Source organism: Sceloporus occidentalis, unplaced genomic scaffold, assembly GCF_023333645.1.
Source record: "Sceloporus occidentalis isolate IW3139 unplaced genomic scaffold, rSceOcc1.0.p SCAF_8, whole genome shotgun sequence".
Classification (NCBI taxonomy): domain Eukaryota; kingdom Metazoa; phylum Chordata; class Lepidosauria; order Squamata; family Phrynosomatidae; genus Sceloporus; species Sceloporus occidentalis.
This window is the reverse complement of record NW_028316988.1, coordinates 7,133,291-7,157,121: the sequence shown is the minus strand read 5'-3', so window position 1 is coordinate 7,157,121 and position 23,831 is coordinate 7,133,291. Positions and strand designations below refer to the sequence as shown.

At 45.0% G+C, this 23,831-nt stretch overlaps 1 protein-coding gene across 2 annotated transcripts in view; it reads left to right on the top strand.

The window, feature by feature from the left end:
- Nucleotides 1-23,831, top strand: part of LOC149307749 (histone-lysine N-methyltransferase PRDM16-like) — a 371,547-nt gene that overhangs the window by 338,428 nt on the left and 9,288 nt on the right. For both annotated transcript variants that reach the window (XM_089534389.1, XM_089534390.1), the window contains exons 7-14: nt 188-335; nt 836-989; nt 3,342-4,749; nt 8,549-8,636; nt 14,319-14,488; nt 14,869-14,946; nt 19,227-19,396; nt 21,748-21,922. In XM_089534389.1, the coding sequence (XP_089390515.1) occupies nt 188-335; nt 836-989; nt 3,342-4,749; nt 8,549-8,636; nt 14,319-14,488; nt 14,869-14,946; nt 19,227-19,396; nt 21,748-21,922 (2,391 nt within the window). The remainder of the gene's footprint in view (nt 1-187; nt 336-835; nt 990-3,341; nt 4,750-8,548; nt 8,637-14,318; nt 14,489-14,868; nt 14,947-19,226; nt 19,397-21,747; nt 21,923-23,831) is intronic.

Genomic DNA, 23,831 nt, shown 5'->3' with positions numbered 1-23,831 from the left:
CATCTGGTCATGCCAGGACATGCTAGTTGTGCAGTGGCAACGATGAGCAAAGGGAAGATATTTTGCAATGCCTTCTGTCTTGCAGGATTGGGGTTACAAACAAGCTAAATGGTCCCTGCTCTAGCACCTGGTTTGCGTCTCTATGGTAGTGAATTGTAATGCTTTTGGGTTTTTCTTTCTGTGCCAGCTTGGAGCAGCACATGATCATCCACACTGAAGAAAGGGAATACAAGTGTGACCAGTGCCCCAAGGCCTTCAACTGGAAATCCAACCTGATCCGTCACCAGATGTCGCACGACAGCGGCAAGCGGTTTGAATGTGAAAATTGCGTCAAGGTACGGCTGGGTGTCATGGCATTCCTTGGAGGCGGTAACCCTTGGGATGCAAAGGAAAGGAGCAGAGTAGACGTTTATTATGAGGCTGACATACTGAACATGTCCCATTGCAAACGAAAAACACTGCCTTGAATTTCCTCTTTGGGGAATAGAGGGATGATGAGCTTTCAAGCAAAAGAAATGATTGGAAGTGGGAAACCTATGCCTTAGCATAGACTCCCCCAAACTGAGGATGTCCAGAACTATAGAGTTCCCATTATCCCCATATATCTATGGGAATTGTGCTTTTTTAATGTACTTCTTTCTATTCATTGGAGGCAGAATTCTTGTCAGAAGGCAATGCCTTCATTTGTCCGTCTTCGTGCCAACATCGCCGGGCACTACCTAGCCATTTCTTATTGTTTGTGCAGATATCGCATATAATGCATACAGATGAATACAAAAATGTAGCTCTTCTTGGTATCGTTTCTCCTGAAAATCCTTCCCTCTCCTCCTTCCAGGTGTTTACCGACCCCAGCAACCTCCAGCGGCACATCCGTTCTCAACACGTTGGCGCCCGGGCCCACGCCTGCCCAGACTGTGGGAAAACCTTTGCCACTTCCTCGGGCCTCAAGCAACACAAGCACATCCACAGCACTGTCAAACCTTTCATATGTAAGTTGTCATGGCCGTCTCAGAGAACCCAGCCGGCTGCAATAATTGCACATATCCTGAGCCGCGCCATGAGTCCCCCCCCCGGTGTAATTTTATAGGTCAGGGCCGACGACGAAATCTCACCATCTTCTTTCTTTCTTTTCGGAGAGCTCCTGTTTGTTCAGTAGACATGGGTGGCAGGGTTTTTGACAAGCTAAAAGCTGAACTCCACCGCGAGCGCTGCCTGGTGCGCCTGAGCTTTTTCACTGCGTTGCACACAACTCAGACACACAAAAACACACAGAGAGAGAGAGAGAGAGAGAGAGAGAGCTTGCATCTGAGAGAAGAGACGGTCAAGGGGTGATATGATAGCACTCTTTAAGTATTTGAAAGGATGTCACATTGAGGATGGAGCAAGCTTGTTTTCTGCTGCTCGAGAGAACAGGAACCAGAGCAATGGATGCAAGCTCAACATTAGGATCTCAACATTAGGAGGAACTTTCTGACAATACAAGCTGCTTGGAGAGTGGTACGGTCTCCTTCCTTGGAGGTCTTTAAACAGAGACTGGATGACCATCTGTCAGGTATGCTTTAATAGTGAGTTCCTGCATGGCAGGGAGTTGGACTGGATGGCCGTTGTAGTCTCTTCCAACTCTAGGATTCTATTATTCTATGAATTGCTATGGAAAAACAATGGGGAATAATAGAGTTGGAAGGAACTTGATATCCTAACAAGTCCTGGTAGTGGTGGTGGTGGTGGTGGTGGTGGTGGTGGTGTACCTTCAAGTCATTTCTGATTTATGGCGACCCCATCATGGGGTTTTCTGAGGTTGGGAGCATGCAACTTTCCCAAGGTTACACAGTGGGTTTCCATAGAATCACAGAATCCTACAGTTGGAAGAGACCCCAAGGGCCATCCAGTCCAACCCCGTGTCATGCAGGAACTCACAATCAAAGCATATCGAACCCTGGTCTCAAGGTTTGTAATCCAATGCTCAGACCATTTCCTTGTTCAGTGCAGGATGTCCACCCAGGCAGTGATACCCAAACTCTGGCCTTCCATGTGTTTTGGACTTCATCTCCCACATTCTGGCTTTCCACATGTTTTGGACTTCTTCTCCCAGAATCCCAGATCTTTGGCCAACATGGCTGAGGCTTTTAGGAGCTGAAGTCCAAAACACCTGGAGGACCAGAGTTTGGGAATCGTTGAGTTGAAGCACCTCCATGCCTCTTTTTTGAAGACACCCAGAGAAAGAGGCCCTGGTTCCACTGCCGAATTGCTCTCACTTCAAGAAGTTCCTTCTAATGTTCAATCAACATCTGTCCTCCTGGAACTTCAGACCATTAAACTTGGTCCACCTGCCCTTGCCTCTGTATTTAAATACCCTTGAGGTATTTAAAGAGTACGGTCATATCACCCCTCAGTCTTCTCTTCACCAAGCTGAGCATGCCCAGCTCCATCAACCTCTCCTCATACGTTTTGTTCTCCATCCTTTGCATCCTTTGGGTGCATCCACACTGCAGAATTGAAGCAGTTTGATACTACTTAGATGGCCTACAGAAACCTGTGAGCTGTACTTTGGTGAGGCACCAGATCTCTCTCACAGACCAGGCTGAACATTGCACCAAATTATAATTCAGAGGATTCTTTAGGATAAAATGATGGCAGTTGGTAGTGGTATCAAACTGCTTTAATTCTGCAGTGTGGAAACACCCAAGGGCAATCCTCTCTTTCAAGGGCTGTCCAATCCTTATCTATTTCAAAGTTAAAGAACTTGAAAAAGCAGAGATTACATTTCAGTATTGCCTGTTAGCCATATGCAGCAAGAAAACAAATTGGCAGACAAATATTTGTTGTTGTTGTTGTTGTTGTTGTTGTTGTTGTGTCCCTGTTGCTGTGTGACTCTAAGGCAAACCTATTGTGGAATTTTCTTGGTAAGTTTCTTCAGAGGGGGTTTGCCATCACCATTCTCTGAAGCTGAGAGAGTGTGACTTGCCCAAAGTCACCCAGACAGGTATACCTAATAGATAATTCCTTCTCCAGCATGGTATGGTGCAAAGCATTTCTCTTTCCATTCTGGCGAATGTGTATATCTCATTATTGCACCTACATACAAATACAGGTGTTCCCAAATCTGAAAATCTCCAAAACCCCAAACACTTTTGGTGCCAAGCATTTTGGAAGCGGGAAAGTCAACTTTTTCTATTGTCACGCTCGCCTCTTTGCATTATTTTAAAGGTCACCAATGCACCACAAGGATATTGCCCCAACTGTATGTTGTTGTTGTTTTAAAGACGACTTCGTTTCAGACCAGTTCTTTCATATTAATTTCATATTGGGTTTTGGTCTTTTGGTTTCTGTTGACGCTTTAGGTGAGGTCTGCCACAAGTCCTACACACAGTTCTCCAACCTCTGCCGCCACAAGCGCATGCACGCCGACTGCCGGACCCAGATCAAGTGCAAGGACTGCGGGCAGATGTTCAGCACCACCTCCTCGCTCAACAAGCACCGGCGGTTCTGTGAGGGCAAGAACCATTATAACCCGGGGGGCATTTTTGGACCGGGTTTGCCTCTGACTCCTAGCTCCATGATGGACAAGTCCAAGCCGCCTCCGGCCCTCAACCACACCAGCCTTGGGTTCAACGACTACTTCCCTTCCCGGCCGCACCCTGGTGGGCTTCCATTCTCTCCTGGTCCCCCGGCATTTTCAGCCCTCGCGCCTGGGTTCCCAGGTATCTTCCCTCCATCGCTGTACCCCAGGCCCCCTTTATTACCTCCAACGCCGCTACTCAAGAGTCCCCTCAACCACACTCAAGACGCCAAGCTCCCCAGCCCTCTTGGCAACCCAGCTTTGCCTCTTCTCTCTGCTGTGAGCAACAGCGGTCACCCGGCTTCAGGAGAGGAGAAGTACAACAGCAGCGGTGGCCTAGGCAACTCCTACCTGGAGAAGCTCAAAGCCAGGACTAGTGACATGTCCGACGCGAGCGACTTTGAGGACGTCAACACCACCACAGGCACTGATTTGGATACCACCACTGGGACGGGGTCCGACTTGGAGAGCGATGCGGAGAGCGATCGGGACAAAATGAAAGAGAAGAGTAAGCAGGCGGAGGGCAAGCCCGATTTCAGTAGCAGCTCCGTATCCACTAGTTCCACTAACAACATAAGCGACCTCCCTCTTTTTTATTCCCAACATTCCTTCTTCCCTCCACCTGAGGAGCAGCTCCTTCCCATGGCGGGAGCCGCCAATGACTCCATAAAGGCCATCGCCTCCATCGCAGAAAAGTACTTTGGGCCGGGCTTCATGGGCATGCAGGAGAAGAAGATGGCCTCCCTCCCCTACCATTCCATGTTTCCATTCCAGTTCCTTCCCAATTTCCCCCATTCACTGTATCCTTTTACGGACCGGACCCTCAACCACAGCTTGCTGGTCAAGGCCGAACCAAAGTCGCCCAGGGACCTTCAGAAAATGGGCAGCACCAGCGCCGAGTCACCCTTTGACCTTACCACAAAGCCAAAAGAAATTAAGCCAGCCTTGCCGCCTCCCAAAGTCCTGCCTGCTCATCCGTCCGGGGAGGAACAGCCGCTCGACCTGAGCATCGGCAACCGCATCCGGGCCAGTCAAAACGGGAGCCGGGACGCCCGAAAGAACCACGTGTACGGAGAAAGGAAACTCCTGCCCAGTGATATGTTACCCAAGATTTCCCAGGCTCAGATGCCGCCACAGCCATCCTTGCATTATGCTAAGCCATCTCCTTTTTTCATGGACCCCATATACAGGTATTAACATACCCTGCCTTAAATCGCTGCCCCTTTTAGACTGCCGTGTGCATCCACTCCAGTGGAGACCACCAGTGCAACTGGGTTATTGTAGCCTCTGGGTTGCATGGTCTTATGCAGTGGGGCAACTGTGGAAGGTCTCACAGCCCTTGAACTATGTGGGTTGTCAGAAATGTTCTGCTTTACTGGAAGAGTGTTCATGTGTAAAATGTTGGAGAGTGTGCAGGATGCTAAACCAGGTAGGTGGGTTATTCTCATCCAGTAGGTCATCCTTACATTTCTACGTTCATCAGCAAATATGATGTTGCACATGTTCTTGGCCAAGAGATGCTAAATGAGGAAACCCACACCTGCAGCCTCACAGAGTTTGTGTGGCAGATGAGTGTGGGAAAACATGACATCAATATGGAGGGAGGCCAAAGGCCTGTCAGTTTAGATTAAAATGGCTTTGCTCAGTTGAGAGACATGAACTGAGGGAGGGAAGGAAGGAAGGAAGGAAGGAGAAAGAACTTCAATTTTCCCAGAATTGCTATTGATATTTGAATTAATGCAGTTCCCGACATTTATCCCATTTCCCCCAACTATTCTCATTCAGGCCTCATTACCACTATCTTTTAAACTGGATTGTGAATCGGTTTGAACTGATTCAAACGACCTGGGTTCCCACTCAATCTGAATCACTGAAGCAAATCCAAGAGGGGAACCACAAGTGGGTTATTTTGATGCCAGAATATGACAGAAATTGTGATTGGGGCAAAAGTAGTGGGAACCATGATCCAATGTCGAATTGAGCCATTGATTCGTATCACATACTGATTTATTTGTAAGTGGGAATGAGGCCCTGGGCATGTCACACCATGAATCTGTAGAAGTAGACTTAAGTCTACTTAAAGGTTGCCATTACAGCAGGGCTGGGGAACCTGTGGCCCACCAGATGTTGTTGGGACTATGTTGTTGTTGATAGCTGCATTGGAGTCAACTTCAACTCATAGTGACCCTGTAAATAAGACATCTCCAAGCCCCACTGTCCTCAGTTGCTCTGTTCAGATCCTGCAGGTTCAGGGTCATGATCTCCTCTATCCACTTAGTATGTGTTCTTCCTCTTTTTCTACTGTCTTCCACCTTTCCTAGAATTATTGTCTTTTCTAATGGATCCTGTCTTCTCATGATGTGTCCAAAGTACAACAGCCTCAATGTAGTTATCTTGGCTTCCAGGAGGAGTTCTGGCTTGATCTGTTCAAAGACCTATTGGTTTCTCTTCTTGGCGGTCCATGGAACAAGTCCTCAGTACTCTTCTCCAGCACCACATCTGAAATATATTGATTTTCTTCCTATCTTTTTTCTTCACTCTCTAGTTCTCACATCTGTGTTGGATGTACAGATGTTAGATATTGGTCTACTACTCCCTTCCTATCTTCTTTCTTCACTGTCCAGTTCTCACATCTATACATATGTTGGGTGTACAGATGTTAGATATTGGTCTACAACTCCCAAGTTTGGCTCATGTTGGTCTACTACTCCTTTCCTATCTTCTTTCTTCACTGTCCAGTTCTCACATCTGTACATGCATTGGATGTACAGATGTTAGATATTGGTCTACTACTCCCTTCCTATCTTCTTTCTTTACTCTCCAGTTCTTGCATCTATATATGTTTTGGGTGTACAGATGTTGGATATTGGTCTACAACTCCCAAGTTTGGCTCATGTTGGTCTACTACTCCCTTCCTATCTTCCTTCTTCACTCTCCAGTTCTCACATCTGTACATGTGTTGGGTGTACAGATGTTGGATATCGGTCGACAGCTCCCAATGTTGGGTCGTGTTGCCCAAAGTGAAGGCGGCGGGAATCCCACAACATCTGGAGGGCCCCTGGTTCCCCGCCCCAAACCCCCCCACAATATGAGCATGACAAAATGCTTTGGCAATCTTAGTGCCGTTCTGTGGGAAATAAGGATAAGGTAGAGATGGATGAGTCCGGGGGGATTCCCGCACCTCTGCTCCGTATGGCCTGGAAATGATGCCAGGATAACAGAAGTTGGAGGAGGCTTTGCCAATTAAAACAGAAGATGTTGAGAAATGGCAGAGTACCAGAAGACAGACGTAAGGGAGGGATCTGGGCAGGAGAGAGATTTTTTGAAACAACGACGACAAAAGGCAAATGTTTAAAATCTGTCTGATGATGTAATGGGTTTACCCAGCAGTTAACCCAGCTTGGAAAATATGGAAATAAAAGTGGGGTGTACAACAGATTTTTGCAGCATAGCCTCACCTTCTTACAGAATGGCTATGTCCATAGAAACATTGGAAGGTATGCGAAAGCAAATATGGAGGACATGAAGCTGCATGGGGAATGGGGAGGCAAATAAAATGATATAACACAATCTCTTTGTCTCCCTGCCCCCCGTCATGTAGGTTCAGGCTCTCCGTATTTGCTCTCACATACCTTCCAATATATCAGAGATGAAAACTGGGGCCTCATTCCCATTTACAAATAAATCGCTTTGCGATCCGAATCGATGGATCGGTTCGGCAGCGGAGCGTGGTTCCCACTACATTTTCCCTGATCACATTTTCTTGCTGCAAAATAAAATAAAATATCCCACTTGTGGTTTGCATTGATGAATGAATCGATTCAAAATGGATTCAAAGGGCAAATTTAAATCGATTCTGATCCGCACCTGGTTCACGCTTGCGCGGAACTGATTTATCCAAAAAGACGAGCGGGAAAAATCAGTGTCAAAAAGATGTGGGTTAAATGGGTCTAGCACATGGTCACTCTCTCCGAATCACTTTAGCAATTCGGATCAAGTGTGAACCAGGGTCATTTAAACCAGTTCAAACCGATTTGCAATCCGGTTTAAAAGGTAGTGAGAATGAGGCCTGGGGCACATGGGGTTGAGCCACATCTGAGTGTGTTCAAAATGATGTGGCCATGCAACAAGATGCAAGCATTAAGCGGAAAAACTGTTGGAATTGACGAACTGAGTTTAAGAAAGGGCAAGGCTTCATCTTTCTCTTGCATCGGTTGATAAAATGGGTACCCAGTTTGTTGGGGGCAATTGGCTTACAGACTGTAAACCCCTTAGGGAGTGTTGAGGTCACTATGAAGTGGTATAGAAACATAAATGCTATTGCTATTGCTACATGTAAATACATGTAGGCAGTGCATGATGTTGCAGTTTAAAGGTTTTTAAAATTGCTAGTTGTTTATGTCACAACTGTTACCACTACATTCACCGGGAATTACGATTTATGAGTTTAAAAAACATGACCAAAGATTTTGTATGATGTGATATGAGAGGTCAGTGGGGGGGGGGGGGTGACACCTTGAGTTACTGCACTGGGTGACGCCAACTTTAGTGACTCCACTGCTGGCAACTGATCTTTCTTTAGGGAGGCCAAAGAGGAACCACAACCTCACCCACCTTTCTTGGTGTATAGTACCCCCCATGAATGCAGTTTCACTGATCCCTTTATAACAGTGGTTCTCAACTTGTGGGTCACAACCCCTTTGGGGGTCGAATGATCCTTTCACAGGGGTCACCAAAGTCTATTGGAAAACACATATTTCCAGTGGTCGTAGAAACCGAGACACTGCTCCTCCATGTTTTGGGGTCACCACAACATGAGGAACTGTATTAAAGGGTTGCGGCATTAGAAAGGTTGAGAACCACTGCTTGTAAGGTGGCTTCCCCCCCATCCCTTTTAAAACCCTCACATTTTCCAAAGTAAGGTGATGGATTATCATCTTTTTCCTTGTGACCCCTGTAAGGTATGTAACCCTCTGTGTTGCTGTCCAGCAGGGTGGAGAAACGGAAGGTGGCAGACTCAGTCGGAGCACTAAAGGAGAAGTACCTGAGACCTTCGCCCCTGCTTTTTCATCCCCAGGTAAGACTGGAGAGCAACACTGCATGTTTTTATGGCACTGGATGTTGGGCAAGAGTGCATATATGTGGGGCTCCTCTGGTTACCTTGGGGTAGTACAACCTAGAATCATAGAATCATAGAGTTGGAAGATACCTCAAGGGCCATCCAGTCCAACCCCATTCTGCCATGCAATAACTCTCAATCAAAGAATCCCTGACAGATGGCCATCTAGTCTCTGCTTAAAGACCTCTAAGGAAGGAGACTCCACTACACTCCGAAGAAGGAGTGTGCTCCATTGTCAAGCATTTCTTACTCTTAAGAAGTTTCTCCTAATGTTGAGCTGGAATCTCTTTTCCCGTAGCTTGCATCCATTGTTCTTGGTCCTATTCTCTGGAGCAGCAGAAAATAAGTTCACTCCCTCCTCAGTATGGCACCCCTTCAAATATTTAAACAGGGCTGTCATATTAACTCTTAATCTTCTCTTCTCCAGGCTAAACATCCCCAGCTCTCTTAGTCTTTCCTCAGAAGGCATAGTTTCCAGACCCTTCACCATTTTACTCACCCTCCTTTGGACATGCCCCAGTCTCTCAATGTCCTTTTTGAATTGTGGCACCCAGAACTGGACACACTATTCCAGGTGGGGCCTGACCAAAGCAGAATACAGTGACACTATGACTTCCCTTGATCTAGACACTATACTTATAACCTGAGCCAACAGTTAGCGAAAGCCAATGTTGCAAAAAGTCCAGTGAATGATGGTCTCAACAGCCATCATGGGAAGAGCCTGGAGAAGTTTCTTTTTCGACCAGAGCTCCCAGAATCCCTTAACCAGTATCGCCACTGGTTCTGCATTCTCTATTTGAGATATGGCCCCCTCCTTGAACTACATACAATTTAGGTGCCCTGAGTACACTGGATATCACAGACCTAAAGTGATTTCACCCTCAGCCCCTTTAAGCTAAACATATCCAGTTAAGTCATTCATCATAAGACCTTTGATCCTCTTGGTTGACCCTCTCCAGACCCATTCTTGTCGATATCCTATTTGGTCAGTGATGCTTATGTAGCCAAGGGTCCGTAGGGGAATTTTATTATGTTGTTATTAGTCCAAATAATGCAAGAGGGGGCTGGCTACAAGAGCCCACCAAGATCGTCTCCCGATGTGTATACGGAGAAGACCAGGGGATCCCAATAAATAAAGCTGAGACGGATATTAATAACTAGATGTCTAATTTATTGAAATAGGGGAAAAACACATGCGTTGCGCATACACTCACACAAACACTCAGGACTCAGGAAAATCAGGGTTGGAAAATAGGAACAGATTTCAGGCGTTACTAAGGGTGATGCTTACCAGAATGTAGATTCCCTCTGGGGAGCGAATGGAGTGGTGGTGGACAGTGAGACAGTCTGCTCCGCAACCTGGGTTTGAGCAGAGATGCCGGCTACCAGAACAGAGGTCTGACTGACGTGGAGTAAGTAGACCTTGTAAATGGCGCGCTGAGCAGCAAAAGTGGGGACTTTTTATAGGCCAAATCTGGCCTGAGGGCAGAGAGTTTTGGTGATTGGAACAAAAGTGTTTAATTGCTTTCTTTCACCTGGATGTCTGGCTCTGATAATATCTATGACTTAAGCTGTTCGGACAACAGACTTGAGGAGGGGGTGATAGCTTCAGGGAAGGCAAACATTTACTCTTCCTGACTCAAGATAATCCCTTCATGCGACTTCCCAGACCTTCTAAGATGTAAATGGGGCTTCTCCCCTCAGGGGGGGGTGCACATGTCCTCTCGCTTAGCCAGTAATGGAGGACAGGCTTGGAGTCTGGCCAGGGGTCATCCAAGGGTTATCATTGATTCCAAAATTTATATGAAGCAGCATGGGTAACACTTAGAAGTGGACACAGTATTCCACATGAGGTCTGGCCAAAGCAGAACAGAGCAAAATTACTTCTTCCCTTGGACACTATACTTCTGTACTTCAGTAGGATAGCCGCCAAGCCCAGAAACTATGGGATGAGATGGAGAAGGGTGTGAGGCCAGTTTTGCCAGTATCGGCCCATTTTGGATGCCAGTGGTGTGGATAGCGTCTCCTTCTTGCAAATGCAGAAGCTCCAACAGTAGGCCAGGTTTCCCCATCCATACAGACACAGCCTTTCTCCATCTGCAACTGCAAATGGCAAAGTGTCATTGCCGTGTTGTGACATGGCTTGAGATGATCTCAGTCTTGATCAGGCACATTAACAATATCTTTATCCCCTTTCTGCTGTAACTAGCAAGCGTCTCCTCTCTGGTTTCATTTACTGAGTGCATGGCTGCATTGTTTCCCTGCTGGAACCTTTCCCACCTTGAGTAAGCAGTCCTGACATCTTTGTGCATGGCTGAAGCTGGCGGCTTTCAAAGCTAAACTTAGTCCCTTCATTGTTTTGTCTCGGACCAAGAGTTTGCTTAATAACTTCCTCCGATTTTCCTTCGGAGGGGACCCTACAATGGTGACAGGCCAGCCAGGGACATCCGGTGTTTGTGTGGGTCAGAATAGCAGGGAGAGTGGTCTCCAAAGGACCTATGATAGCTATCCAGCGAGTCTGGCGAGAAAGATAGACGCGCCTAACAAAAGCATGCGCAAGGGACCAAGGAGGGAAGAAAAGCCAAGCTAATAAAACTGACAGCAAGGGAAATATCTGTCATGCTAATATCCCTCAACACTGTCTACTGTATAAGTCTAGAAATTTTAGTTTAGTTTGACCCCAAAAACCTGTGCCAACTGATCCACGGGTCAATATACATACTATACTTTAATACGTATTTTAAAAAGGAACCATACCCCGATGAAAGGAAAGACCATAATCTCTATTCTCTCATCCATCCAGCCATTAATATGAGCACGAACAGTTCATGTCTGCTGGAATTTTGTATGTTCTTTGACATTGTTTTCCTTTGCGCCCCTTTGAATTCCCGGGGGATCTGTTCCGGACCCCCGTGCAAGTTTGAAATCTCATGCATATTCAAGCCCCATAGGCTTGAATGGGGCGTGTGAATGTGGGGCATGCGCCGTGGGCATGAGGGCGTCCCATTCAGGTTAATAGTGGTTGCCCCTCCGTGGATTGCCAAGTCCGCACTTTTCAAGTCTGCAGACTTAGAGGAGCGACTGTACTCTTCACTGACTTGAAAATCCCATAGCTTTCAGTACCATCAAGAGTAGTGATACCATAGTGATGTTGTTGTTGTGTATCTTTCAAGTGTGTGTGTATACATAGGCCCGTAGCTAGGCCTTTAGGGGCCCTGGGGCAGAAAGTAGGGCTTGGTAGGGCGGAGCATTGGCATGCTCCCAAGCCCTACTACGCATTGCGGGCACCATCTTGGGACTACATGTGTTCCTTCAAGTAGTTTCTGACCTACAGCGACCCAACAGCAAACCTATCGTGGGTTTTCACGGCAAGAAAAAGAGGTTTGCCTTTGACTTCCTCTGAAGGTGAGAGAGCGTGACTTGCCCTAGTTCACCCAATGAGTTTCCGTGGCTGAGCAGGGATTTGAACCCGGGTCTCCAGAGTGCTAGCCCAACACCCAAACCACTGCGTTTCACTGCCAAAATTTAGAACTTTAAAATAAGTCCGCAAGTCCTCATATGGTAAAGCCTCTGCGATGAAAAGTCGGAAGAACAAAAGCCATCCTCAGGTATTCCCGCAAAGGGGGCTGAGTGAGAGATTCTCTATGGGATCTATAGAGCATTTTTAAAAACCGAATGGATTTTATTACTTGACTGGCAATTGAAACTGAGTCCTTGGTGCTCTCATGCTATTTACATAGAGGCCCCAAATCTGTCCTAGGAAATGACAAAAATATGGCTTTTATGGATCTTTATTTATTTATGTTGTCTGAGTGGTTGTTAACCTTCTGCAATTTATTCTTCGGTGTCCAGAACAAGCCTTTCTTTCTTTCTTTCTTTCTTTCTGATATATACTCTCCAGCAACACCTTGGCTCTCAGTGCCCATTTTGAGTGCTCTGGGAATGTGCCAAATTCAACATCGCCAGCTACTATTAACACGGCATTTCATTTTGTGACTGATCGCTGGCAGCGCAACCACTGAGCACTGGACTCTGTGGCCTATGATCCGCACACCATCCATTGCTCCCATAATGTCAACATTAAGACCGTTTTGATAGTTGATATCGTAGCTGCACCCAGAAGAGCCAGCATGGCATATTGCTAATTAGCTTACATGCTGTTCACCGCTATGATCTTTGGGATAGCGGTATATAAATAAAACAAATTATTATTATTATTATTATTATTATTATTATTATATAGTGGTTTGGGCATTGGACTACAACTCGATTCTCGTTCGGCCGTGAAGCCCACTGGAAAACCTTGGGCAAGTCACACTCTCTCAGCCTCAGGGGAAGGCAGTAGTAAACTTTCTCTGGCCAAATCTTGCCAAGAAAACCCCATGACGGGTTCACCTTAGGATCGCCATAAGTCAGAAACTTGCGTCGTAACGTTTGGCGGCACATAACACAACACACACACATAGAAGAGACTTTTAACTTTTACCACCTTGATCACACTCAATGATACTTGGCCCCTATATTCAAAGCAATGCCAGTATCATGAATGAATAAATATGGTATGCCACCTTTGGGGTTACACTTAGATCTGTGCATCTGTTTCTGGTTTATGTACACTATCACCCAATGCAATGTAAAATGTTAATCCCCATGAACAAGAAAGTGATAGGATCATGGATTTCAGTGCAGTCCAGAGTAAATTTGGCACTGGACTTCTCTCTTTATCATCTCTTGTTGTTGTTGTTGTTGTTGTTTGTCTTCTAGTCATTTCCAACTTCTAGAGACCCTAAAGTGAATATATCGTGGGGTTTTGTTGGCAAGATTTATCCAGAGGTTTGTCATTGCCTTACCCTGAGGCTGAGAGCAAGTGACTTGCCCGAGGTCACCAGTGTTTGTGTATATGCGCGCCACTGAGCATGAATTGCAATGTTTGAAGATCCCGATGGAACCGAAGCCCCTAATGTTCTCTTTCAGCCTCACAAAATCTGAGAGCAAATTGTTTTGCCTGGAGGATTCATTTTAGAAGCAAAAATTGCTTGCTTGGTAACTTATTGACTTCATTATTAGCATATTCCTGTGCATGCTCAGTGTGCATTCCTGTATATATTCAGTGGGGGTTCTTCCTTAAGAGGATGGCATTGGATTGCACCCGGACTTGCCAATGAATCTAGATACATTACACAATAACATAAGTTGGAAATGACTTGAAGGTGCACAACAACAACTAACTTAACAAAGCACTTAGGAAGGAAGTTAAATTTTGAATGCACAGGGCTTCTGTACTAGATGTCTGTCCAACAACAAAATAAATATGGATTCCAAATTAGTTTGTTCACAATTTTGCAGTTCTATAAGCATCCTATATTTTTTTAGATTGTAAACCTAAGGGCAGGGATCCTTTGCATTTAAGAAGTTCTTCCTAATGTTTAGGCGGAATCTCTTTTCTTGTAACTGGGATCCATCGGTTCATGATCTGATCAGAAAGCAAGCTCACTCCAAGTAGGAGGGTTCCAAAAGAGGCGTAACAAGAAAGGTGGATTGTTGGGGCAGATATGGTTTGCTTGGTAAGACCTACAATGCCACTAGTAGTACAGCTCATGTTAACTGATGATCAGTGGTTAACAAAACCTTTTCTTTCAGATGTCAGCAATAGAAACCATGACAGAGAAACTGGAGAGCTTTGCCACCATGAAGACAGATGCCGGTGTCTCCTTGCAACCCCTCCCACACCATCCCTTCAATTTCCGCTCACCGCCCCCAACGTTGTCCGACCCCATTTTGCGCAAAGGAAAAGAGCGTTATACCTGCAGGTAAAGAAACTGACACTAGCCATGCTTCTAAACAGAGCTTGGAAGCATGCATTTTTTGGCACTATAGCTCCCAGACTCTTTGGGAAGGACACATGCGCTGGTGGAGGGAGATGCGGAGTCGTCTTCCAAAATGTTGCCTTTCCAAGCTTGGCTTCCGACCACGTTGACTCAAATTCTTTTAAGGGATCCAGGTATTGCTTTATGTCTCTGCTGAGCGACTGGTGCAAATATCCAGCACAACAAGCATGTCAAGGCGGATTATTTGTGAGCAATTTGGCAAGAGAAATAAGTGCACAAATAAAGGTTTTGCCAGTGCTTACAACAGCTGGGAAGCTTTCGATCTATGGCATGGGACTTACCTGTTTTCACCTTCCTTCCAGGTACTGTGGTAAGATCTTCCCGCGTTCAGCAAATCTGACAAGACACCTCCGGACACACACAGGAGAACAACCTTACAGGTGAGTAAGAAAGCTTGTGAACTCTAGGACAGACAAATCAGTTGCTTCCAGGTTTGTTTGTTCTTGGTTTTCCCAACTTGAAGCTCCCGCTGTCCCATTTTACTGCCAACCTCTCATGTACACATTCTTGCACTTTCCCATTCTTCTTTTATCCACATGGTTTAATTAACTGGGCCAAGGGTGGGTTGCTATGTTTTCCATGAACGTGGCCAACCAGACAAGCAAAAGTAAGGAATATCAATGTGCGGCTAAGACACTTGTGCAGAGAAGAGGAATCATAGAATCATAGAATCATAGAGTTGGAAGAGACCGCAAGGGCCATCCAGTCCAACCCCATTCTGCCATGCAGGAACTCTCAATCAAAGCAACCCCAACAGATGGCCATCCAGCCTCTGTTTAAAAACCTCCAAGGATGAAGACTCTACCACTCTCCAAGCCCTTACTGTTGAAAAACATTTCCAAATGGGGAAAAAAGCTAGGCCTTCACAAAAGAGTGGGCAACTGATTGGGCAATTCTGAGAGCTAGTTGTTGTTGTTGCTGCTGTTGTTGTTGTTGTGTGCCTTCAAGTCGTTTCCAATTTATGACAATCCTAAGGCAAACCTTCTTGGCAAGCTTGGTTCGGAGGAGGTTTGCCATTGCCTTCCCCTGAGGCTGAGAGAATGTGACTTAGCCAAGGTCACCCATTGGGTTTCCATGGGCAAAATGGGATTAGATGGGATTAGAGCTGGGGATGTTTAGTCTGGAGAAGAGAAGGTTAAGGGGTGATATGATAGCCCTGTTTAAATATTTGAAGGGATGTCATATTGAAGAGGGAGCAAGCTTGTTTTCTGCTGCTCCAGAGATTAGAACATGGAACAATGGATGCAAGCTGCAGGAAAGGAAATTCCAGCTCAACATCAGGAGCAACTTCCTAACAGTAAGGGCTGTTAGACAGTGGAAGACTCTCCTTCCTCAGAGAGTAGTGGAGCCTCCTTCTTTAAAGGTCTTTAAACAGAGGCTGGATGGCCATCTGTCGGGGATGCTTTGATTTAGATTTCCTGCATGGCAGAATGGGGTTGGACTGGATGGCCCTTGGGGTCTCTTCCAACTCTAGGATTCTATGACTATTTTTTTTTGGGGGGGGGGGGAGATCTGCATGCATCCCTCCCCATGCAATTTTGTAATTGCTTTCCTGCTATTCTAATCTACGAGGTTATTTTGCTTTGAATGAAATAAGCACCGCCGCATTCACTTGTCAGACCCAAAGCACACTCCAGATTATTCACAGCTTGCTTAGGCCATTTTTCTTCCTAAAAAGGAGACTTCGATACTTAACGCAAGTTAGCAAAATAGAAAATGTGTTTGGTCTGGTCCTCTCCCAGAAAAAATGTTCTGTGCATTTTGGTTTTGTTTTGTTTTGTTTCGGCAATCAGGGTTCGACTTCTAGATGATCTTCTATAGTTTAATGGCTCTCCAGAGAGTTTGCACCACGTTTTGCAAAGAGCGTGGGTCATTACCTATTTTCTTTTGCTCCGTTCACAACTCCAGGTTCTATGTTTAGCACGTTAAAAAAGAAATTGGTTTGGAAAGCTTTCTGGCTTCGTCTGGATAGGGAGAATCCCATCGCAACTTTTTAGCTCGTATATTTAGGCCATTTTTCCTTTTGACGGCTTAAGTAGTTTCTTTGTTGACCCATTTAATCTGAGAGATTAATCAAGCACATACATATGCATGTCCCAAAGATGTGTGCGGGTGACAGAGCACAAAGCCCAGGGCAAGGCTGAGCAACTGGAGCTGGAGTCGATGACTTTCTTCATTGCAAATTCAAGTCATGATCCTACGTTGCTCTGGTGGAATTTAAAGCACCACCAGGCATAACCAAGAGCCTGTCACTGCCACGGCTGTATCCTAAGGAAACCTGTAGTTTGTATAAGGTCTTTAAACAGAGGCTGGATGGCCATGTGCCATGCTTTGATTGAGAGTTCCTGCATGGCAGAATGGGGTTGGACTGGATGGCCCTTGGGGTATCTTCCAACTCTATGATTCTATGATTCTATGATCCTGCTGACATTGTACAGCTCTCTAAGTGAGGAATCTATACATCTCTCCTTAGAATAATAGAATCATAGAGTTGGAAGAGACCCCAAGGGCCATCCAGTCCAACCCTATTCTGCCATGCAGGAACTCTCAGTCAAACCATTTCCACCGCATGACCATCCAGCCTCTGCTTAAAGACCTCCAAAGAAGGAGGCTCCACCAAACTCCAAGAGAGTGTCTTCCATTGCTGAACAGTTCTTACTCATAGAATCATAGAATCCTAGAGTTGGAAGAGACCTCAAGGGCCATCCAGTCCAACCCCATTCTGCCATGCAGGAACTCTCAATGAAAGCATCCCCATTGACAGATGGCCATCCAGCCTCTGTTTAAAGACCTCCAAAGAAGGAGACTCTATTACACTCCGAAGGAGTTTGTTCCTCTGTTGAACATCCCTTACTGTCAAGAAGATCCTCCTAATGTTGAGCTGGAATCTCTTTTCCTGGAGCTTGCATCTATTATTCTGTGTTCTAGTCTCTAGAGCAGCAGAAAACAAGCTTGCTCCCTCCTCAGTATGACATCCCTTCAAATACTTAAACAGGGTGATCATATCACCTCTTAACCATCTCTTCTCCAGGTTAAACATACCCAGCTCCCTAAGCCTTTCCTCATAAGGTATGGCTTCCAGACCCTTCACCATTTTGGTCGCGCTCCAATAATGCAAATCCTAGGATGGAGCCATTGTTGTTAACGCGGAAACATACCATATATAGTTGACTATAAGTCAACCTCATGTATATGTCAAGGGTAGGTTTTGGAGTCAAAATCCATAATTTGCCTTATGCGAGGGGGTCTGGAATGGCATACTGTATAATAATTTAGGAGATTATCTCACGAGGATTTTAAACCACAATTATAATGGTCTAATAGTGCGTTTGGCATTACTTATCACACGATATCGCTTTTGATCCCTAGCTGCGGTGTCTCCCAAGCATGGTTAGGGTGTCCCTTTTCATTAATGTGGAAAAGCCATCAATAATCTCCCAATTGCACTTCTTTTTCTTTATCTCAGAGGTGCAAAATGTCGCTGCCACAGCACAAGAGTTGCTCAAGGAGGGCATGAGACTTGGAGGCCTTCAACCCTTCTCCTCCTCTTTCCAAACTTGGGAAAGAGGGGAGAAGCTTGCTGGATCATGGCCTCTGGTGGGTCCCATCCCAAGTCACCGCTTCTTCTTCTCCCACTTGTCCCATCACTGCCCCAGTTCCCAGGAAGAGTCACGGGAAGGCAATGGCGAACCTCCTCTGAACAAATCTTGCCAAGAAAACCCTATGATAGGGTCGCTTTAGGCTTGCCATAAGTTAGAAATGACTTGAAGGCAAGCAACAACAACAATGAGGTCTTTTCGCCTTGACAGGTTGTGCAGAGAAAGCTGAGTAAATGTGCTCAGAGGGTATGCTTTGGGTATTGCTGAGGACCGACTGGCACTATAATAGAAATATGACAGACTAGAGCTTGGTTGTGCCCTCTGCTTAACTTCCAACAATGTGAAATCCTCATTCTTGGGCGCCTCAATACTGCCCTCTTCAGGAATTTAGGGGAAACTTGCATTTCTACCAGCCCCATCCTTTTTTCAGTTCACGAATAATATTGTTATTATTACTGCTATTGATACCATTTCTATCTCTGCTCCATTACTATACTATACTATACTATACTATACTATACTATACTATAACATAACATAACATAACATAACATAACATAACATAACATAACAACAACCATAACAAATGTTAGTCCCCAAATGAATGCTAGAGAGCCAGCATGGCATAGTGGTTTGAGTGTTGGATTAAGGACTCTGGAGAGCAGGGTTCAAATCCCCTCTGAGCCATGAAATCCCTGGGTGTCTTTGGATAAGTCACACTCTCTCAGCCTTAGAGAATGGCAATGGCAAGCCGTATCTGAAGAAACTTGCCTAGAAAACTCGGTGATAGGTTCATCTTATGGTCTCCATAAGTCGGAAACGACTTGAAGCCACACAACAACAACAACAAAACTAGGGTTAAGATTTAGAGCTGCAATGCTATAGTGCTTATATATAATGCTACCAGCTTCTTTCTATTAAGTCTCAAAGGTGGTACAGGGACCAGGAGCCCTGAGCATCTATTTTCTTACCCACTGGTTGTCTCTATGGTTATTCCAGCATCTTATTTTCCCTGCTTACTCCTCTTTGTTCATGCAGTGTTCTTTTTATTTTCCTCCCAGGTGTAAATATTGTGACAGGTCCTTCAGCATTTCATCGAATCTCCAGCGCCACGTCCGAAACATTCACAACAAGGAGAAGCCATTCAAATGCCATCTGTGTAACCGGTGTTTTGGCCAGCAGACTAATCTTGACCGGCATCTGAAAAAACATGAGCATGAGAGTGTCCCAGGTAAATTAAATATGATAGAATAAATCATCGGATCAGAAGGATATGTGGGAAATACAATTTATGAGTTTACCCCATGAATACTGTCAATGTCAGTTTCTCATAGATCCAGCTTTTCCGTTCATTGCGACTCTTTTCTGTATCACTTTGTTTTTAAAGTCTGCACGAAAATTCATATAGGTTATCCAAAAAAAATTCTTAAATTACATTTATTCACATTATATAATTCAAAGGGAAAAAAGTCAAAGGACTCGGTGTAATTCATAACAAAATATTTTACTTATACATATCTACTTCCCTTAATTTTCCATATTAGTTGAGATATCGGTTGAGGACTAAGATTCCATATTAGTTTGAGAGTGATATCTGATTTGTTGTTCTAACCTCTCTTTAACATTTCTAACATTCCCTATAAATATACATTACTAATAATCACAATATCAATGTTGAACATTTAACTCAATTACATATTGGTTTTCTTTTTTTAATTTTAAACAATTAATTTCCCTTTCATCGGAATGCTAATGCTTACTTCTGCTCCTTTTTCATAATGCTAGAGAAGATATGCTTTCTTGAATCCCCCTCCCCTTAAATATAACTATTATAGGCGTGAAACAGACCACCCAAAAAGGGCGAGCTGCCGCCGCCTCCTTTTCCACTGGCGGGAAAAGAACCCGCAAAAAGTGAGTTCTTTTTGCGTCACGTTTGCAACGCCTGAGTGCGCAAATGGCAAACTTGTGACATCGCAAGCGCGACACAACGTGTGGACGCTAGGCATCCGTCACGTCAAAATGGCGGCACCCGTTTGACAGGGTGCCACCATTTTCAGCCCCCAGTATGTACTAGGCTAAACCTAGTACATACTAGGGTTAGGGAGCATGCGTATGGTGCGCGCTTCCTAACCCTACTGCCACCCGCCGCCATGGTACAAAATGGAGGTATGTATCGTGCCATAGTTGTGTTATTCCTAAAGAATAAACTCTTCTAGAACATGGCCACATGGCCCAAAAAACCCACCAAAAAAATATGGATGCCGGCCATGAAAACCTTCTACTTCACATTACTCCTGTATAGTTTTTAACATCTTTGCCAGAGGAAGAAGCCAGGGAAGCTTCCAAAATTGGCGGGATGAATTTTCTGCATTTGGCTTGGCCTATAAAAGTATCACTCTTTTGCGGATTTTGAATTTTGTTGTATTTTTTGCTGCCCGGCCAACATCTGAATATGTTTCCCATTGCAGGGTTTTCTCTGCAAGATTTGTCCAGAGGGAGTTTGAATAAATGAAATTTATTACGGTCAATGACCAATATAAAACAATACAATACAATATAATATAGTACAATGACCAATACAAAAACAGTGCAAGCAATGCGAATACAAAAGAAAAACAGCATGGGGATGCATCAGATACTGGTGTAAATACTATTGTACAGTGTGCCCGCATTTTTATGCGGGCGCGGCATACGCATCTTTCAGCACATGCTGAAAAGCTTTTCACACGCCCCAGAAGAAGTAATGGGGTGCATACTTGAGGTGCACTGCCACACCACCATGCACCACAGGCGCAAGCTCCATTACTTGCAATGGGGCTCCAGCACACATGGGTTTCCCCTTATGCGGAGGGATCCGAAATCCATATTAGGGGAGGACCCACTGTATATCAAATTTTATCACTTTTCTCAGTGATTCAGAACCTAAATATATTCTAAAACTATATGATGAGAAACTGTTCAGATAGTAAATAAGATTGTTAAAATGAAAATGAGAATGAAAACACCATTATACTTCGGCAAGCTATTGCTGCGGCGCAAAAACTTGCCACCTTGGCTGTAATCCCTGGCTGATGGTCAATATAAAACATGTCCTGGTATTTTTGTTAAGATTGAGACTATAAAACAGTGATGAAAAACAGCAGGGATATCCCTCAAACAAGGGTTATCACATATTAGGATGAGTAATAATATACATCAAATTTAAGTTCAGAGGGGTTTGTCCTTGCTGCCACTGAGGCTGAGAGGATATGATTTTGCCTAAGGTCACTGAGCGAATTTCAATGGCCGGGCGGGGATTTGAACCCTGATCTCTCATTGTCTTATCCCGATACTCAAACCACAATACCATGCTGGCTCCAGCATGATAATACATCCCTTTTACATCCCATTTGGACGCCAGTCCTGCCAGCGTTCAGCCAGCTGAATTTGCTATTAGACGGCGTAATGATGATAATATCTCTCTGAGCGGTTTGAATCCTTTCTGTACTTTCTTGAACAGCAAGGTAGCTCTGCTTGGCATGAAGGTTCCCCGCCGCTGACGCCACTAATGTGCCCTTATTCTCCTTTCCCCCATTACCCCAGTGAGCCAGCACACTGGCGTCATCACGAACCACCTGGGGAACAATGCCTCCTCGCCGATCTCCGAACCAGACAACCATGCACTTTTAGATGAGAAAGAAGACTCCTATTTCTCGGAAATCAGAAACTTTATTGCAAATAGCGAGATGAACCAATCGGCGGCTTTAGCAGATAAAAGGTATGCAAGTGGGATGGACACCGGATCTGGAAACTGGGGTGGTATAGCAAAGGGGCTGAAGGAAGAATATATGGGCAGCGGCATGGTTTAAGTAACATAATGGGAGCCGTAACTTCATTATTTGCAAGTAACATGTATGCGCAAGACCTAACATCTTGCTATTTGGGGATGGGGCAGTTGCCCACCTTTGTATTCTTAAGGGTATTCTTTAATAAAACTGGCCAAGACCCTATGTCCCTGATGGACAATGGACTTTATCACACAAGCTAAAAAAGTGGGATTTTAGCTGGGGGGAAAGACATCTTTGCATTTTAATCCTGTGCTCATGTGCATGCAAGTCCAACTGAACGCAGTGGGCCTTGCATTCAAGTAAATGCAGTGGGTCCTTGTTATCCGCTGGGGTTTGGTTCCAGGACCTTCCATGGATAACAAAATCCATGGATGCTCGAGTCCCATTAAATATAATGGCAGAGCACAAAGATGTCCCTCGTATAAAATGGAAAATCAAGGTTTACTATTTGGAATTTATACTTTGTTTTTGGAATATGTTCAAGCCATGGATGCTTGAATCCGTGGATAAAAAAATACGTGGATAAAGAGGGCTGATGGTATGCCTACTACTGCACTGGATGTAGCTATACACAGTTTTAGTTCCTGTGGACTTTATCACACAAGGCTAGAAAAGCAGAATTTTAACCGGATAAAAGGGTCTTTGATCAGTACTTATCACACAATGTCACAGAATCCTAGAGTTGGAAGAGACCGCAAGGGCCATCCAGTCCAACCCCATTCTGCCATGCAGGAACTCTCAATCAAAGCATCCCAGACAGATGGCCATCCAGCCTCTGTTTAAAGAACTGTAAGGAAGAAGACTCCACCGCTCTCCATTGAAGGAGTGTGTTCCACTGTCAAACAGCCTTTACTGTCAGGAAGTTCCTCCTAATGTTGAACTGGAATCTCTTTTCCTGGAGCTTGCATCCATTGCTCCAAGTCCTGTTCCCTGGAGCAGCAGAAAACAAGCTTGCTCCATCCTCTATATGACGTCCCTTCAAATATTTAAAGAGGGCTATCATATCACCTCTTAACCTTCTCTTCTTCAGACTAAACGTCCCCTGCTCCCTAGGTCGTTCCTCATAGGGCATAGTTTCCAGGCCCTTCACCATTTTAGTCACCCTCCTTTGGACACGCTCCAGTTCCTCAACATCCTTTTTGAATTGTGGTGCCCAGAACTGGACACAGTATTCTAGATAAGGCCTGACCAGGTCATGCCATGTCTGTCCAGTTGCTGCTTTGCATTCCATCCTCTACTAGAGTGTCCCTTTTCATTGACGTGCAAAACCTATCAATAGGCTCTCCATCTCATTCGCTCTTCCAAGACTGCCTTTGTGCGCTAGGTCCCATCCGCTGCAGTTCCATTTCTCAGGCAGTCATATGGTGTGAGTGGGCATGATTTTGCTCCTCTCCCCTTCTCAGCGCATGTATGGATGTACATTACCTAGGCTACAATTTTACAGGACAGAATGTGGCACCTGAGGAAAGTGAATGGTGCAACATCTGGAAGGGATGCACCATGTTGGCAGACATGGAGTGCCATTGTCACACCACTTGGAGTAAAATGGTGTCCCTTATATAAAATGGCAAAATCAAGGTTTGCATTTTGGAATGTTTATATATGTGTATATATTGAATAGTTTCAAGACATGGATGCTTGAATCCCTGGATAAAGAATCCATGGATACAGAGGGCTGGCTGTGCAAACTCTGTTTAAGACAGTGGTTCCCAACCTGTGGGTCGGGACCCCTTTGGGGGTCGAATGACCCTTTCATGGGGGTCACCTAAGACCATTGGAAAACACCTATTTAATTACAGTTATGAAGTTGCAACGAAAATAATTTCATGGGTTTGGGTC